At 43.1% G+C, this 17196-nt stretch overlaps 1 protein-coding gene across 1 annotated transcript in view; it reads right to left on the bottom strand.

The window, feature by feature from the left end:
* Positions 1-17196, bottom strand: part of Zir (dedicator of cytokinesis) — a 66929-nt gene that overhangs the window by 7118 nt on the left and 42615 nt on the right. The window contains exons 24-34 of the mRNA XM_084577308.1: positions 15420-15587; positions 13566-13719; positions 9126-9222; positions 8633-8729; positions 7813-7947; positions 7011-7163; positions 6392-6550; positions 5432-5608; positions 3947-4063; positions 2579-2722; positions 1973-2104 (exon numbers count right to left, since the gene is read on the bottom strand). Of these exons, the coding sequence (XP_084433434.1) occupies positions 1973-2104; positions 2579-2722; positions 3947-4063; positions 5432-5608; positions 6392-6550; positions 7011-7163; positions 7813-7947; positions 8633-8729; positions 9126-9222; positions 13566-13719; positions 15420-15587 (1533 nt within the window). The remainder of the gene's footprint in view (positions 1-1972; positions 2105-2578; positions 2723-3946; positions 4064-5431; positions 5609-6391; positions 6551-7010; positions 7164-7812; positions 7948-8632; positions 8730-9125; positions 9223-13565; positions 13720-15419; positions 15588-17196) is intronic.

Raw genomic sequence — 17196 nt, 5'->3', positions numbered from 1 at the left:
GGCTTTGTGTTAGCGACCGGTGCAACCTTTAGCGACCTTTAGGCTAGTGTCCTTCCCTCTGGAGGGGAGTATTAGCATTGAGAACTGATACCATTGATAGGAGGGCCTCCTCTGAAAAGTATTTGCCGCTGCATTCTTGACTAGTAACCGACCGTAGTGACTCATAAATAAGACAGGTAAGTACACAAACAGCGGAATAAGATCTTAATTAATATTAAATACTTTGCCTGGTTAATTCACTCTAGCAAAGTGCGCAAAGGCTCTTTGAATGTTAAGTTAATAGAGTTGTGTGATTAGAAAAATTATGGCGTGAGGCAAATTTGAATAACAATTAAAGTGAAAATTGAAAATTGTGGAGTGAATTAATTGAATAAAGTATTTTTTTCCAGTACTGGTGGCCAGTTAAATTTTCGGCAAATCATGGCTAGCAAAACGTACAGGTATGTGATTAGCAAATCTTGGACGTAAAGCAAATACGAATTATGAAAACAATCACAAACAGAATATACTTTCATATCATTTCGAAAAATAGTGCAGAAACCTGAAAACAAAGAAAAATACTTTTCCGTGAAGCACAGCTATGAAAAGAAACAAAAATACTGCAAGAATAATTTGTTTCACGCAACATCGGCACAATTTCTTTTACTTCTAAGAGAGTACCAGGCATTAAATAACAAAGCAAGAATAATACAGTAATACTTTTTTTTTTTTAGATTATTTAATAATGACTGCTGTCAGTGAAAAAAAAAAAGTAATACCACAGCTTGCTGACACATTTACATCGAAAAGGAAGTTTACTGAATACTGTCACAAAGCACTGCATGGAGTACATGCCTCCTTTCAGGAGAAGTTACGTTGATGGTCAATTAATAGCGATACAAGGTACCGGCAAACTGTAACTAATTGGTCCCTGGATGAGTTCTGAGGCAAACGATGCGTAGATATTCGCGCTCCACATTTTTCAGGGCTATCCAAGATTAAAGGTAAGGGTAGGCATGCTTTTTGGTACAAGCAGGGTTCACATCAAAGTTTTGAAACCAGGCGTTTTCCCCATGTGAATATCCTCTACGTGAGTGTCAAGGTAAACTTCCTTGCATAAACTTTGGTGTCACATTTTATGATGTGTATCGGGTATAATGAACTCATTTTTGCATGAAATTCTGGCTAATTATAAAATGGCTTAGCTGTCTAACCATGTTGAAGCCACAAGCAAAGCAAGCCTTCACATATAAGGTTCACAGGACATCAGCATCATAGAAATCTGCTTCTGAAACATCATCATCATCCGCCTGACTGTACCCACTGCAAGGCAAAGGACTCTCCCATATCCCTCCAATTAATCCAGTCCTGTGCTAGCTGCATCCACCCCTAACACCCAACACTCTGCCGCCCCCTTCTACGCTTTCCTTCCCTTGGAATCCAGTTTGTTACCCTAAGCAACTATCGATTATCCTCTCTTCACACTACATGTCCTGCCCATGCCCATTTCTTCTTCTTAATTTCCACTAGAATGTCAGTACCGCGAGTTATTTCTCTGACCCACTCTGCACGTTTCTTATCTCTTAACGTTACCCCTACCATTTTTCGTTCTATAGCCCTCTGTGTTGTCCTCAACTTAAGTAGAACCCTCTTGGTTAGCCTCCCCGTTTCAGCCTCATAGGTGGGTACAAGTAAGATGTGACTGTTGTATACTTTCCTCTTGAGCGATACCGGTAAGCTGCTAGTCATAATCTGAATATCCTCCATATCTGAATATCCATTTCATATTTTCCCAAAGAGCAAAGTGAGTGTGAGTGACCTAAAGCTTCCAATTACTGAACTGGAAACCATTGCTGATTATTACAACTGCAATTATTAGTTACAATCAATTACTGCAATTTGAGCTGAAAGTTTTCATTTACGTGAAACAACTACGACTACAACAGCAGAGGCCACAGCCATACAAAAAACTTTGACCACACTCTAGCCTTGCCTGCTGATCAACTTTGGTGAATGCCTCGTGAAGCTTGCTATGGATGTTGGCCAGTTTTTTGTAGTCCCGCTGAGCTTCTGCAATCGGTATGAGGATTTTGTAGACCTCGTTAGTCGCTTCGTACATCCCTGCCTGGAATACAATAAGCAGCAGTTAACAACCGCCGACTTTTGAGACAGCACAAATGTGAGACTCGAAGTTTACAATGAAGCCCACGACAGTACTACGCACACATGTGCTGACAACAATTGTCATCCAAGTGTAATCTTAAAAAGGCTCTAAATCCTTTCTTCTTCCAGTGTTTTTCATCGCAACCCAGCTTTAAATGTCCCATTCACACGTCACCTTAACGCAGAGGAAACAAGCCATCAAAAGTGCGCCATCAACGCTGAAACATTGATCACTATACCGTCTAAAATCCATCGTTTGGTGCACTACCAATAATTCCTGCAGATATCAGTGTAGTCTAGTCATAACTGCCAGCATGCCAACCATTCTACTGTACTACCGGTTGCCTAACACATCAGTCTTGCGTGAAGTAATAAACTAAAATCTTGATTTTAATATTTACTAGCCACCCTCATCCCTGCCCTCAGCAGCACTTACCAGGGAAAAGGAGTTGGCTGCCTGTTCCAGCAAGCCGACCAAACCGTTCTCTGTAAAGTATTTTCCAGTACAGATGCCTTCTTCATCAGGTGACAGTACATCATCTGAAACCGCACTCTCTTCTAGGATGTTCTGAGAAACATTCTGGAAAAAAAAAAAGAAAGAGACCAAACACAATGCACGATGCAGCAAACGGCAATGTTTGTACTGTGCAGCAGAGCAAGCGTGAGCATCATCTATAAATGCTGAATGTCACTCCATCTGCGCATGCACAGTATACACAGAAGGAGCACCTAATCTGTATTCAAGCAACAGCATAATTATTTTGATGCTCAGAAAACAAAAGACTGACATGGCATGTCCTCTATGTAACAAGCCTATCAGCATGTCACTGTGCACCAGTGAATATGTATAATGGATGCTCTAGCCAATGCTGCTGTACAGATTCGAACAGTCAGAACATTACTCCAGAATTGAAGCATCACACGTGCTATTGAACACTGCCTCCACAAACACCTTTTATGTTTATGCAAAAAATAAATAAATAAATAATATATTTTTTCAACGAACAGAGTTTACCAAAATTTGCTTTCTAGGTTCACAAAAACTTTGTTTTGTCGAAACTTCGATGCTAATTCGCTAAATTGAGAGAAAAAAATTACATGCATTTTAATGAGAGAAAGAAAATAATATGAAACAAGTTTCTTTACACTGTGAACTTCCTTATACGAAGGTTCACCATATCGAGTATCGAATGTATTAAGGTTGAACTTTATCGGGTGACATCCTTTCCAGGGAAACATTAGGACAGGACACTAAACAAAGCTAAACATTCCCAGCGGCTTTTCTCTTGACCATTCCTCAAACAAAACTGCAACATAAGGCAAGCTCCGTACTCTGCATAGTCACCCATACAAAAAAGAAGTCGTCAGCTGAACCTTAGTTGAAAGAAATCACTGAATATCATTTAAAGCTTCCCATCTCCACTTGTACGTATTTAAGAAACATTATGAGAAGCATTGAAAACTGGCTAATGTGGGTGCAACCACTTTTCTATTAAGTAAGCTCAGGTATTTCACTTGTACAAAACAGCAGAGCTCCGGACTTCGTCATCCTAAGTGACAAAAACCGAACATGTGTCAAGGTCAGGCAAGGAAATGATGCCAAGACAAAGCTGCACTTTTCATATATAGGAGAGGGGTGCACTGGTTTTGCTTTAGATCACTCAAAGACATGCATGTCAACGTAAGGTCCAAACTTTCTCCTAACAGCAATTAGAGTCACTACGCTGAGTAAGAACTGCAATGCGGAGAAATTAAATTGCACGAATAAACAGTGAATTTAAGAACAGACAGGCCGCACACACACCTCAAAGGAGACGCATCCGATGGGTAGGTAGGGCTTGTACTCCAGCATGTGCAGGTACTCGGCAACCAAAGCTGCTGAGTGGACGAGACAGTGCGCAGCCTCAGCATGGTTGTTCCTCTGCAGGACAGAAAGCGGGAAATGCAGGGAACGGGTGAAGTGAATTACTTTTATCTGTAGACCCAATGCATGGTGTGAATCTCCAGCCAAAGCGGCAGACAACCTTGTATGCGGCTGTTTCGAATACAAATCAAGTGAGGATCTGGGGGTAAAAAAATTCCTTCGAATATCGAATATCTGATCAGAGTGCATAATCTACTGAAAAAGCCTTTATAAATTTTTATAGAATACTGTAAACTGGTTTTCTGCACAGAAGGACCTGCATAAAACTGGGTGGAATTATCATGTCACTACTGATTACAGCTAACGCTCATTAATTCAGCCTTGAAGGGTCCAGAAAAAATTCCCATCAAATGGACTTGAAAAAACTGCCAAAAACATTTGCATCAGAGTAATTTTATCTGACAAACACCTTGAAGCTGGTTCCTGCATTTGAGATGAAATTGAAGTGAGCATGACGTTTTTTTCCCGGTTTCGTCAAATGCATTGCTTTTCGACACAGTCGGGAAGGTCCCTCTTTACAAAATGTGATGGGGAATTTCCTTTTTTGTTAAGAGGCCTGGCACTGCACGTCGACATGGTCAAAAATTGCAGTGAAGCAGCAATACGGTAAAACTGAGTCGAATTCGAACATTTTCGATGCATTCAGTATTTCAGAATATTCGCAAATTTCAAATAACAGTTTTTCAAATACGAATAAGAATTGAATAACTATCATATTTGATTTGCATACAAAATTTCAAATATTCGTGCACCCCTAGTATTAAGTGTTCACCTCTCTCTTAGCATTGGCTTTCACAAACACCCATCCTCACATTTACAGTCAAACCTTGTCACAAGAGACACTCAAGGGACCCGAAAAAGATGTCTCTTGTAACCAAAAATTCAGACCAACTCGTATGTGTGGCAGTTTAGATTTCCTTATCTAAATTCTGTTCCATATCAGCGTCCTTTTTTTGTTGTAATATGTCAGGAACCAAGAAGGAGTGCCTTGCCCTGAGGCAATAAATATCGATTTAAAAAAAAAAAAAAGGAGTGCTTCCTCTTGACTGGGAAATCAAAATGTTCTTTTAGTTTCAATCACACAGGAATGTGATGATGGTGGCTCCGTACGAGTCAGCTGCCTTGCATGAGCGCACCTGGGTTAATTGTGTCTCTTCTAAGTAGTGAAGAAGTTACTTTAGGGACCTGCAAAAGTTGCCCTTAGTAAGTGTCTCTAGTATGCAATGTTGTTAACATGGCAAACATAGGAAAACCAACCAAACCATTTTCATGTGTCTCTTATAACCGAGTGTCTCTTGTAACCATGCCTGAACATTCAATGTTTTGAGCAGTGATGAGCAGGGTGAAATGTGGTAAGGCCCTTGCCTCGGTGTGCTTCTGTGCCATGTTTGCAAGCCAGGTCAGGCGCAGGTCGGGTGAGTTCTGGTAGCCCTTGGCGATGCGGTACATGAGGTCAAGCAGCATCTCGGGATCCTCCTGGAATTCCTTCATCTTCACCGTGTCCGACAGGATCATGTGCAGGTTGAACACTAGATCTCGAACCTGCAAGCGCCGCAACAAAATTTGCAACCAATTCGAGCCTGGTATGACATTCAGGAAAACTACGCCTGCTCACAGGAGGGGAAGAAACTGTTGGTAAGAGTATGCATTATAAAAATATAGAGACGCATGCCTGTTACATAAAAATTCATCCTCAGCATCCACCATGTGTAGAGATGCCAAGCCAAAGAAGCAAGACTTTATTACAACAGACAGAAGGAATGGTTAGAGCTAAGGGAGGCGAAAGTGATGAAAGCCTTTTTGTACAAACAATAGATGGCGGCACCACGACTTGAAAAGGTAGTGGAATAAGGCTAAAGGAAAAGATTCCCAAAAAGCCTACGAAGAATTCCAGGGGTGCACTTAAGTAGACTTCTCGGGTGCAGCAATGCAAGTTCTGTCACGCCGCCTGGCGGAACATGGAGAAACTAATTAGTCCATTGTTGCCATGCCTGAAACGCTGACATTTGGTCATATCGACTGACCATGGCTGTGTGAAAGTCAGGCATGGTATAACTGGAACAAATGTCCACACGTGTCCCTACGAGTGAAACAATCTTGAGTACATCTTGTAGATTTGTCTATCCCTTCAGAAAAGATAAAAACTCTACAGACTAATGCGTCAGCAATCCTTCACTTCCGGTAATCTTATCGTTCATTGCACCCAGCTTGGTAGAACCACCATTAATAGTGCCGAATCGTTAGCCTGAATATAAAAACCAGACTAAAACTTCAGCTACGTTAAATCATGATATAAGGCGTGGCGCACCTGGGAACTTGACTAACCTGCTCTGGAAAAGTAGTCTCCTGGAGCTCCAGATCTTCCTCAGCATAGACGAGGATAGTCTTGAGTGACTTGCGCAGAAACTCCTCGTTGAAGGTCTGGCTTGTGCCAACAAGCGAGCTCAGTGACATGGTCACCTGCATCTTGACCCTGGCAAAGTTCTGCACACACACACCAAAAAAGAAATAAAGAAGAGCGAAAATCTCCCCGAGGATAAATTATCCCAATGTGCTAAGATTAATTATTTGCTTGCATGGCAAACAATGTGATAAAACTACAAACCACAAGAACACAACCAAAGGACAATGAAAATAAAACTTTTTCCCAAATACTACGCCAGCGCAATTGTTCGATGAAAGAGCACATTTACAAGAATGAATTTTCTCATTACTGATGTGATGAAAGAGAATCATTAATTACCTCGGTAGCAGCGTGAATGAGCTGTATGGATAGACATTATGCTAGGAAGCAGCAGCACGTCACAGCTAAACACATCTATGTCTATTACTGAAAATAATTTTCGTTCATATCTGAAAACTCAAGGCCAGCCAACCATCCCCAAGAATTATCTGAGCATGTTTTGCACCCTTCCCCAAGCGAGACAGAAAAGCCACCACTGACGTTTCCAATCTCGAAGTTCTGGCGCATGAGCAGATAGAGGGAGGCCGAGGCCTGGGACCGAATGCTGCTGATGCACGAGCTGCAGTGTCGCAGCAGCAGCAGGCACAGGTCAGCACACTGCTCCGTCTCCTCCTCAAAAAGCAGCTCTGGAAACTGGAAAGGGAAAGGAGGCAAAGGCCTCACACACATTCTTCCACAACACCAAACCTGGCGCCATGGCACTTACGGTGGAACAACTTCAGTGGCAACTGAAAAGAAAGCATGAAATAGCGTCTCTGGATTAGGAAAAAGTGTGAAACTTGCAATTCATGCTGAGAGGTAGGCAGGTTGATATCTAAAGAACTGACCCCTGACTAGACCAGATGAACATCTCCACATTTAAGGACTGAATGCATTACCAAAAAAAATTCTGGAAATTCCCAAAGCTGGGAACTAAAACAACAGTACAAGGACTGCCAGAAAGGAATTAGTTCTCAACAAAGCTAAGGCTAAAACAGCAATTTGGGCGAGTTGGTACGTGTTCATTTTTGCTCACAGTGCAGCAAAGATGAGGCGAGAGACGAAGGTATAACATGAACTCCATCTTTGGCGTGCTGCGAGTAACAATGAACTCACTGAAGCTACACTGCTTCATTATGTGGTGATACGTCAAAACAGCAAGTGCACTTCTCTTAAGCAATAGCGTCTACTGTGCCAGTGCGTGACATAGTTTCCAATTCCTTGCCAATGTGTACCTGGGCTAAATAAAAAGCCAACCCAACACGAGGAGGCATGTAGCAGGCCTGCTTAGCAGGTAGCGTACCTTGAAGACAAGTGAGCGCTGTGTGGCGAACAGGTTCTGAAGCACCAGCGTACTCTGGTTGCAGTCGAGGGCATGCAGCAAGACACGAAGCACCGTGCCCAACACACTCTGCAGTGCATCCGACTGGGACACCACCTGGGGGCAAAATGTGCAAGCTCAGCAAGCCATCACACTTACTGCAAATGTCGCCAATGAATATGCCACCCATCAGTGCCATGTGTCACTTAATATAATTTACATATCGCTAAGGCTACAGCACTATTTTCTTCCTTTCTTCATCTCTCCCAGCTTCTGTGCTTGCAATGCTTTTGGCTTACTACATAGTTTGTGGAGTTTTACGGCCCAGAGCAACACTTTACAATGAGAAACACCATAGTAGAGAGCTTGATTAAATTAGACCACGTGGGGCCATCACAGTAGGTTCCTGACTTGATACAAAATCTTATTAAAGCAAAGCCAGGCATTAAACTTAATATCACACAGACTGCAAATCTTAACGTGCCAAGTCAACAAGAGGTGCATCACTCTTGCAGAGCATAGAGGAGGAGGAATCAATATTTATTAAGCCCGAAATAATTCGGTGGTGCATGCAAATATGCTCCAGATGTAGCGACACAAAAGCAAATAAATACTGTGAAGTTCTGCACAGTAGTGGAGACACTGCCTTTGAAGGAGTGTTACACTTTCAGGGTCTGTTTTCTGTGCACAAACAAAACCAGCGTTTTTAAGCTCAGAAGTTTTAAAATTTACTCTCACCAAAAGGTACTACCAAAGTCACAGCCGGTTGAAATGCGAGGGAGTCCTAAGACAGGAGTCACACCTGTATGATGAGCTCGAGCACATCGAGGATTGTCGTGGTGACCTCTGTGGCAAGGTTCCCCTCAATGTGAGCCTCCATTTCCACTTCCACTTTGGGCCTGGGAGCAATAAATGGCGAGTTAGGTAATGGGACTTTTCAGAAGCACCAGCTTTCAACTTCATTTCAACCCCTAAAGCTTCTACATGCATAACTGGCTTCTCTAGCAGAATTGAAGGCCCTTGAGAGGACAAAACACTTTCACCGGGAACATGCCCAGAAAGAAAATTACCTAGAAGAAAAGTTCTGAAAACTATGAGAAACTCTCCTTCCTAATGTCTCTGCATACAATGTTGGCTTCCCTATATAATAGATTAAAGGTCTCTAGAGGCAAGATTCAATTTGGAAGAACTTCCTTAAGAAATACTACTAGAAGGGAAATGCTCTAGAGACAAAATTCAATCCCAAAAGTTCCTTCAATGCATTTCTGTCTGAAAGTGCATAAAGCATACTGTACCTGTCATAGTTTTCTGAGCCGTGACGCCATTGAGTTTGGTCCTTGCGCCACCTCAGCCGGTCCCCTTGCGTTGGCGTTTGTGGTGTGCCACTGCGTTCTGAAAAAACAAAAGGGGGGCCAACAGAGAGAACAGGGAACTTGTTGGCTTCCAGAAGAGCAGGCAAGCCAAATGAACGAAGAGAAGCCAGAGGCAATGTTTTGTTTACGTTGGATCTGCTGTAAACTTATAACTTCTGCTGTCACCCCCAATGCCTTTACATTAATGATTTCTTATGATTTCTGTCTCAAGCAATTACTGATTGGAACAATTTTCGTAAAGCACTAAGATCTCTATCAGGCATCGATTTGTTTAAATCTACTCTAACTACTTATTTTGGCACTACAAGTTAATCCTACCTTATAATTATTATATTCAAATTACCTTGGTATGTTTGACTAATCTTTCATAGAGTAAGCTGGATAAATTACTTTTTCTGTACTCCCCTCCATAACGGCCGGCCTGTGTCCCACAGAAATAGGTACAGAGTAGCCGACCGATTTTTCGGAATACAATAATACGGACTAGCACAATATTTTGGACTTCTTTCGGGAACCATCAAACGCCCCATAGGAATGTGTTCATTTTCATGACCAATACTTCGGACTCTATTGTGTCCAAAAATTAGATTTTTTTGGACCAAATTTACCACTAGCAAACTGTGGAGATAACATTTCTTGGCCGAAGGCTCGTTTCTGTTTGGCATAATGTAGATGAGAGCGAGCATATTGTCGCAAACAATCGGTTTTGCGCGGCCGTGAAAGCTAGGCGAAGCAGTCATTCGGATAGACTGGCTTGGCTTTCTTTTCATCGTTGCCGTTTCAGGCAGTGGCAGTAAGAGAACGCTCGTCGTTTTCATTGCAGTAGCTTACAAAGAGCACGCAATCGGACTCAAAATGGAACGCGCCACGGCTCGCTTAAACACCACCACCACCCGTGGGGGAAAACAGGGGAAGGGGGAGGGCTTCAGTGCATATACGGAGGCTCTCGTTTCACTCGCTTTTCTCCCGTGAATTTCATCTTGCAATCTTCGTGATGAAAGCATGATTGGTCAGGATATTCTAACCGGAAGGTTATAAGTGGTTACAGCTTAGCATATTGATCTGTTTCTTCGCGGCTCCACAGCACATGCAGTGACCGCCTTCAGCGAGTTACATGCTTCCTGGCGGTGTACATCCTGTCACGTCGGCACCAACCAGAGCACACGTGCACTGGTGGCCGTACCTGCCGTATAGGGAACCCAAGCTCAAGTTTCGCCGCGCGATGGCAGCGCCGCATTCCTGGCATGGTGGCGAAATGTGAAACGATGGGACGTCGCCGGAGCAGACGCTCCGCTAGCTTCCTGTGCACGTACGGCGATCGAGTAGCGCCTGGCGGTTATTTGGCGATACAAAAACGCTTCCGCTGATGCGAAACGGAGGTACTAAGTAGCATTGTGTCATGGGTAGCCACAATAGTAAGCGAAGCGCCAAACGACGAGACTCACGTGTGGAACTTTGCAGATTTCATTGGAAGCGTTTCCATAAGACCTGTTTTCCAACCGCATGACAGCATTCCGAGAAGTCTCGCGTTCTTTGTGGAAACGAAAAGGGCCAATTTTCCCCTTCTCCATAAACTCAGAAATGTTCGACAGTTGACAAAGACGTCTTAGAGAGGCATCAAAAGAGTACAATGGTTTAACACCATCTATACGAAGTGAAGGGGGTAGAGGATTATCCTGCTCTTCGCTCCGCGCGTGTCTTGCTTTGCCGATTTTCTGTGCTCTCTCCCTGCTTTGCGAGCGCTCTGAAAGCAACCAAATCAACAGATGTCCAGCGTGCGACGTCCGCGATCGATAATGATGTGTGAATGTGCCCTATGACCAAGAAAATATCTAGGAACGAGGCTTTTTTTTTTTTTTTTTTTTTGGGGGGGGGGGGGGTGGAAAACATGCTTGGCTGAGCCGCTTTTACAGATTTCCGCAAATTGGCCAATACATGAACCAACATTATTATTATTCATAACCAAAATATGTTGGAAGTGCAATACAAAAGCGATCCTAGTTATGGCTCGATTGACACTACTCGCATGGAGCACCCTATTCGCGTCACAGGTTTCGTAAATGTAAACCAAATATAAATGAAGCACTACCATTTAGTAAGAACCGAAATAAAGCACGATTGTAGTACAAGCTTGGATTTCACCTTCCTTCCGAGCCAGCGAGCCGGTTATGTCGCGTGCAGCGCGCGGAGCACGCATGCGCTTTTGAGACTGCTAACGTTCGTGCCTTTAAAGAAACATCTCCTTCGGACCATAGCTTATTCTTCTACTGCAAGATTTGCTTTAGTAACATCGTAATAATAAAAACAAAACCATATATAGATCTCATGCTACAGGCCAAAACAATAATCAACAAGCGAGCAACTTTACCTCAGAGTACTGATAATACTTCCGCAGTTTTTAAACATATTATATACGACAATATAGTTGCATAGCCGACTTACCTCGAGATAAACTTCCTACGTTTTCGCTGACGTGGGAAATGCATTCACAATCAATATTTACTCATCGCCGTCTGTCGTCTGCTCTACAGTGCTGACGTGAATAAAAATCTTCTCGCTTATAATTACGTTTCTTCCATGGAAATACGCGGCAGGTTGTCCAATAATCAAGACGGAATGCAGGCGGCATGTTGCGATGCGCGTCAGGGCGCGTGCTCGTTCGAGAGAAAGCGCGCGGCGCACGTCGCGAAGGCAGCGAGCCCAGCCGGCGGCGTCCCAGTGTGTGTTTTTCTGCCACAGATGGCGTTGCCCATCAGGAGCCGCAGCGCCGCCCAGCGATGCTTTGGGAGCCTATTGGATCGCGCTAGTGCATGTGCTTGCCCTATCACAGTAGCAGGTCACCATAGTAGTTAGCGCTATGCTATGACTACAACTCCCTATTAAATGCCTATAAACGAAACATCAGAGGCAGCGAAGTTCGTGATTCGTAAAGCTGATCTTTCGCAGAAAAGTGGTTTTCTTTAAAAGCTCACTGATTTTTCAGAATGCTAGATTATTTGAACCATTTTCCAGGTTCCATCGAGTCAGAAAAAAAAAAAAAAAACGGTGTTGGCGACTGTATAAGCTGCAACTACCGAAACAGTTATATCTGGACAGGGGTAACCTCCCGGACACAGCAGACAATCAGCAGTTTGGAAAAAAGAAAAAAAAAAATACAACTAATAATAATAATATAAAGAAAACAAATTACAAGTTAAATTCAGTCTGCTCAGCCCGAATCTAAACAGAGGTGGCCATGCCATGTATTTAAAATGACCCTGTAATTCAGGACACACTAAAGATCCACCTGGTGGTTGAAATTAGAGAAAGTTGCTGCATATAAGTCATCATTTTCTTTTCTTTTTCTTTCTTTTTTTTTTGCAACATTCATCTGAAATTGTGGTGCCAATCTATATGCATGTGGAGTCAATACACTTGCACAGCCTGTTCCCAGAAGGATACACAGAGCTCCACGAGTGCAGATAAATTGTGACTAATTGGTTCCGCCACAAAAATTTGAACAGCATGCTGTTTATACTAGGCTGCCAACACCTAAGGTTGCTTTCCCTGATGAGCGGCAAATATGTTTGAGGGCTAAATTCCACAAAGGTCCAAAGTGTGCATTGCATTAGAATAACATAACTACACGACTATTACCAGTTTGGTTTGCCACTGGTCAGCCGGTCGCACACAGGCTTGGAAAGTGGGACGAAGCGTCCTTTCACCGCCTTTGATTTCAATTCACTTCCTGCTGCAGACTGTGTGAATGCATCTTGACCCCTTTCCTGATGTATTTTGACTCGCATGTAACTAACAACCCAGGCCAAAGCCTCCTCTCTAGCAATGGTATGAAATCGCCATAATGCGTGCGCAGTGCAGTCACATGACTGTACACAATGTAAATCGGGTAGGAGGAATTGCGGGATTAGATGTGACGCGTCCAAAAGTAACAATTGTACATTACACTACACGGGATGTGTGACTCAGTGCCGAGCGAGTTTCAATTACAAACCATGTCCAAAAAATAATTTGTCGGCGCCTCTCAAATTTAAAATCAGCGGCATGTAAAGAACTGCAAGGTAAGGGCTTGAACACTGCCTAATGCAAGTTTCATAATATTAATTTATTATTTTTTTTATTTACACTGCCGTAGTGAATTATGCAAACATCTTGCAGCATATACTCATGAACTACCTCCTCCTTTTTTTTTCTATGTGCTACACTTCCAGCCGCAAACTGTTCGCTTCGATTCGGAAATATTCACTTTGCTTTGAAACCATTCAAACAAAAATAACTATCTGCTTTGTATTTGCTTTGAACTGTAAATTCACTATTTGAACATGCTTAATTCGTACCACTGGAGCTACAAAAGTAACGCCTCACCTGCGCCCACTATACCAGCATTGTTTCCCCGGCGCCGCATCATCATCTCACTGCGTGCACTGGAGTGACCCAGGATGACATCCTCCAGCTTGGACTTGATGTCCGACGTCTTTCGCAAAGTCTGCTGGGCAAACTTGCGCAAGGTCTTCTTCCCCTGGAAACATATGCGGCATGCCAAGAGTTGTGAATGGACCCAATATGCAATGCCCTCTGCCCACTCCTAAAGCTGTTTCAAGGACAATTACAGGTCACTCCAACCAGGAGAGAATGGAACTGCGAAGTGTCATACAACACTTCTGCTAATGCCAGCAGGAGGCTCAGAGTCGGAACATTTAGAGACCTCATCCTTCAAGTAGCTTACAAGCAAGAATGAGAGACAAGTTATTGAATTTCTAGATAAAATCAAAAGAAGAAATGGGCACGGTCAGGGCATGCAGTGCAAAGGCAAGATAATCCGTTGGACACTGAAGGCAACAGACTGGATTCCAATAGGAAAGGTAAGCATAGCAGGGTGCGGCAGAAAGTTAGGTGGATGGATAAGACTACTAAGTTTGCGGGGATCATCATCATCATCAGCCTGAGTATACCCACTGCAGGGCAAAGACCTCTCCCATATTTCTCCAATTAACCCGGTTCTGTGCTAGCTGCATCCGCTTGACCCCCGCATAGTCAGGCTGATTTTGATAAAGATGAAGTGAGAATATATTGAACAGGCTACAAAACACTCTTTTTAACCCTTTAACCACCAATTTATTTTTCGAAAAAAAGCAGCAAAATCGGCATTTTTTTTAAGTGACCATGATTTTCTCCATATAATTATGGTTCTGAATATATATTACTGTTCACGAGGGTGGCTTTCCCACAGTGCACACCATAGTAATGGGTGAGTGAGTTCAGCCGTTCAGTCGTGTCCGACTCTTCGTGACCCTATGGACCATGTCACGCCAGGCTTTCCGGTCTCTCACTATCTTCCTAACATCACATAACTTCATCTGCAGTGCCTCGAGAATGCCATCTAACCATCGCGTTCGCTGCCTCCCCCTTCTCCGGCGACCCTCAACCTTTCCCAACATCAAATCTTTCTCCAGCGACTTCTCTCTTCTCATCAGATGACCAAAGTAGCTGAGCTTTAACTTTAGAATTTGACCCTCCAATGAGCAGTCAGGGTTTATGGTCGACAATATCGACTGATTTGATTTTCTGGCAGTCCAAGGAACTCTCAAGAGTCTTCGCCAGCACCACAATTCAAACGCGTCAATTCTTCGGCGGTTAGCCTTTTTCACAGTCCAACTCTCGCATCCATACATCACAACTGTAAAGACCATAGCACGAGTTATACGGATCTTGGTTGGCAGACTAATGTCTCTGCTCTTTACTAGGCGGTCAAGGCTAACCATTGCTCTCTTTCCCAGTAGAAAGCACTGAAATACGGCGTACTTATTTCATAATCGCCAACTTTTTTTAGTGACTATATTTTCTCCATGTAATTATGGTTCAGAAAATATATTACTTCGATGGTTTGTGGTTAAAATTAACACTAAAAGTTAAAAAAAAAAACTGGTCATGAGGGTGGTTTTCCCACAGTGCATGCGCATTGTGAAATGACTTTTGAGGCTTCAATTAGGCGCCAAAGCAAAATACGTTTTTTATGGTCGAATAACTCCCTCTAGTGTTCAAAATCGCAACCAATGCAATTGACGACCGTAACTCATCTTTCGAGATGGCAGCACCGCAACATCGGGCCGGACGAGTGTAACTCGTCATTAGCGATTTTGGTACGATCTGCCATGACGAGTACAGTTAAAGGTTTAAACAGGATGCCCGGCGCCAAGAGGATCCTGGCGAATAATGCACCTTGTACTCGAAGCAGGAGACGCAGATGTAGAGCACATCCAGCAGGTGCTGCAGGCGGTGCAGGGGCCAGTCGGCCCACCACTGGCGTAGGGTGCGGTGGTCAGCGTTCTTCAGCACCCACAGGAAGCAAGCCAGCAGGTTCTTTGTAGACTCCTCCTTCAGCTGGCCCTAGAGGCGACAACAGCACATCGCTCAACACTTCAGTCCTCATTGACAGGCTTGTGTGAATTCTGTCGCTGCTCAATAAATTGAACTCGAAGACTCGTTCGAAGTTGAGCGAATGTTAAGAGAGCCCACAGTAGTGGTCTTGCGGTTCAGGGTGAGCAGTGAATTTCTTCAAACAATTTGGAAACAAGTATTTGAGTAATTTTGGTGCATTTACAGAGCTTATTCACGTGGCATCAACTGCATGGCGTGCCCAACTATGGCACGCAGAAAGGTGGCAGTCACATCAGGTCGCAGCCAAGTGATCGAGACAATCCTGTGTGGTAGACCTGTTAGATGAACAAGCAACTCTATTTCTGAGCTTCTAGTTCCGAAACTTACCATGGTGGCTGGAGGCATACAGAGTTGCCACGCAGGAACATCCTGCCACTTACCAAACCTGGTAGCGATAACACATGAATACAATTATCGATGGATGTTTTAGACCGAGCAGGGCCCCAACAATGGTTAAAATAATCAAACAATATGAGAAATACACGGAGTTCGAAAATATCTCTTTACTGAGATAAAGTTGGCGTAAAAAATACAGCTAATTTTGTCCTCTGCTATGTTCTGTCAATAAACTAGAATGCCATTATCTTCTATTTTAATCTGATTCATGCTTCCCTAATGCTAAGACTACACAAGTCCACGGCGGTATATCATGGTATATCCTCATGGTATATCCTCTGCTGGTCCCAGAGGTCGTGCTGCCCTGTACAAACATGCGAAGCGCAATTTCTGAAGATGGGTGCCGCATGAGACAAGGACTGAGCCCACTTCCAAGGCAACAGTTGCATGGTGGGCCAAGACAAACATGAAGAGAGGGAACTTGTGAACAGCTTTGACGACCCTCTTATCTTAAATGCTAGCCATTCCTTCCAACAGCAAACGCTGTGGTAACAGCAAAGCTCTTATGATGCAAACAATGCTAAAACTGACAATGAGATGACCGCAAAATGCATGATACAAAATTTCGACTCTTGGAAAATTATCTGTCGAAACTTCTTTCCCCACATAAAGAACCCTCCTCCTGAACTGTTGTTGCTTTGCTTGAAAAAAAAAAAAAAAGAGTTCATTGCGCAACACAGTACATACACATTCCTAAGAGGTATGTGACCTTTCCGCAACAAAGTTTTTGTGTGTGTAGACAAGTCCGAATTTACACACAAGCTTGAGTTCAAAAATTCAGCCAGCCACAGCAGGCATTTTAAAAAACATTTGCTTTTAGTAAGCACAACATCACTGTGTACAAAAAGACAGTGTATGCAAGAGTTCCAAATAAGCTCCAAAAATTGCAAACAGAGCATCTTGAATATAAAGCAAGCAATGCTTACTTGCTTAGTAAATATCAGAATGTATCTATCATTAAACAGCGACCACATTTCAGAAAGATCATTCACTAGTGAGGAATACTTTGATATTTGTATTAGAAAACACCTGGATCAAATTGAATAATAAGTGTCTTACTACTCAATCCAATGTCAGAAGGTGCCCAGTATTTGTTGGAGTCAATTCGTTGAGCACCGATCAGAGATTACAGCCTAAGAAGAAGTGCATAACTATGCAATAA

This window comes from Amblyomma maculatum, chromosome 8 (assembly GCF_055883805.1).
Source record: "Amblyomma maculatum isolate TAMU_Amacu chromosome 8, ASM5588380v1, whole genome shotgun sequence".
NCBI classification, from domain to species: Eukaryota; Metazoa; Arthropoda; class Arachnida; order Ixodida; family Ixodidae; genus Amblyomma; species Amblyomma maculatum.
Note: the sequence above shows the minus strand (reverse complement) of the source record. Positions and strands in the feature narration are given on the sequence as shown.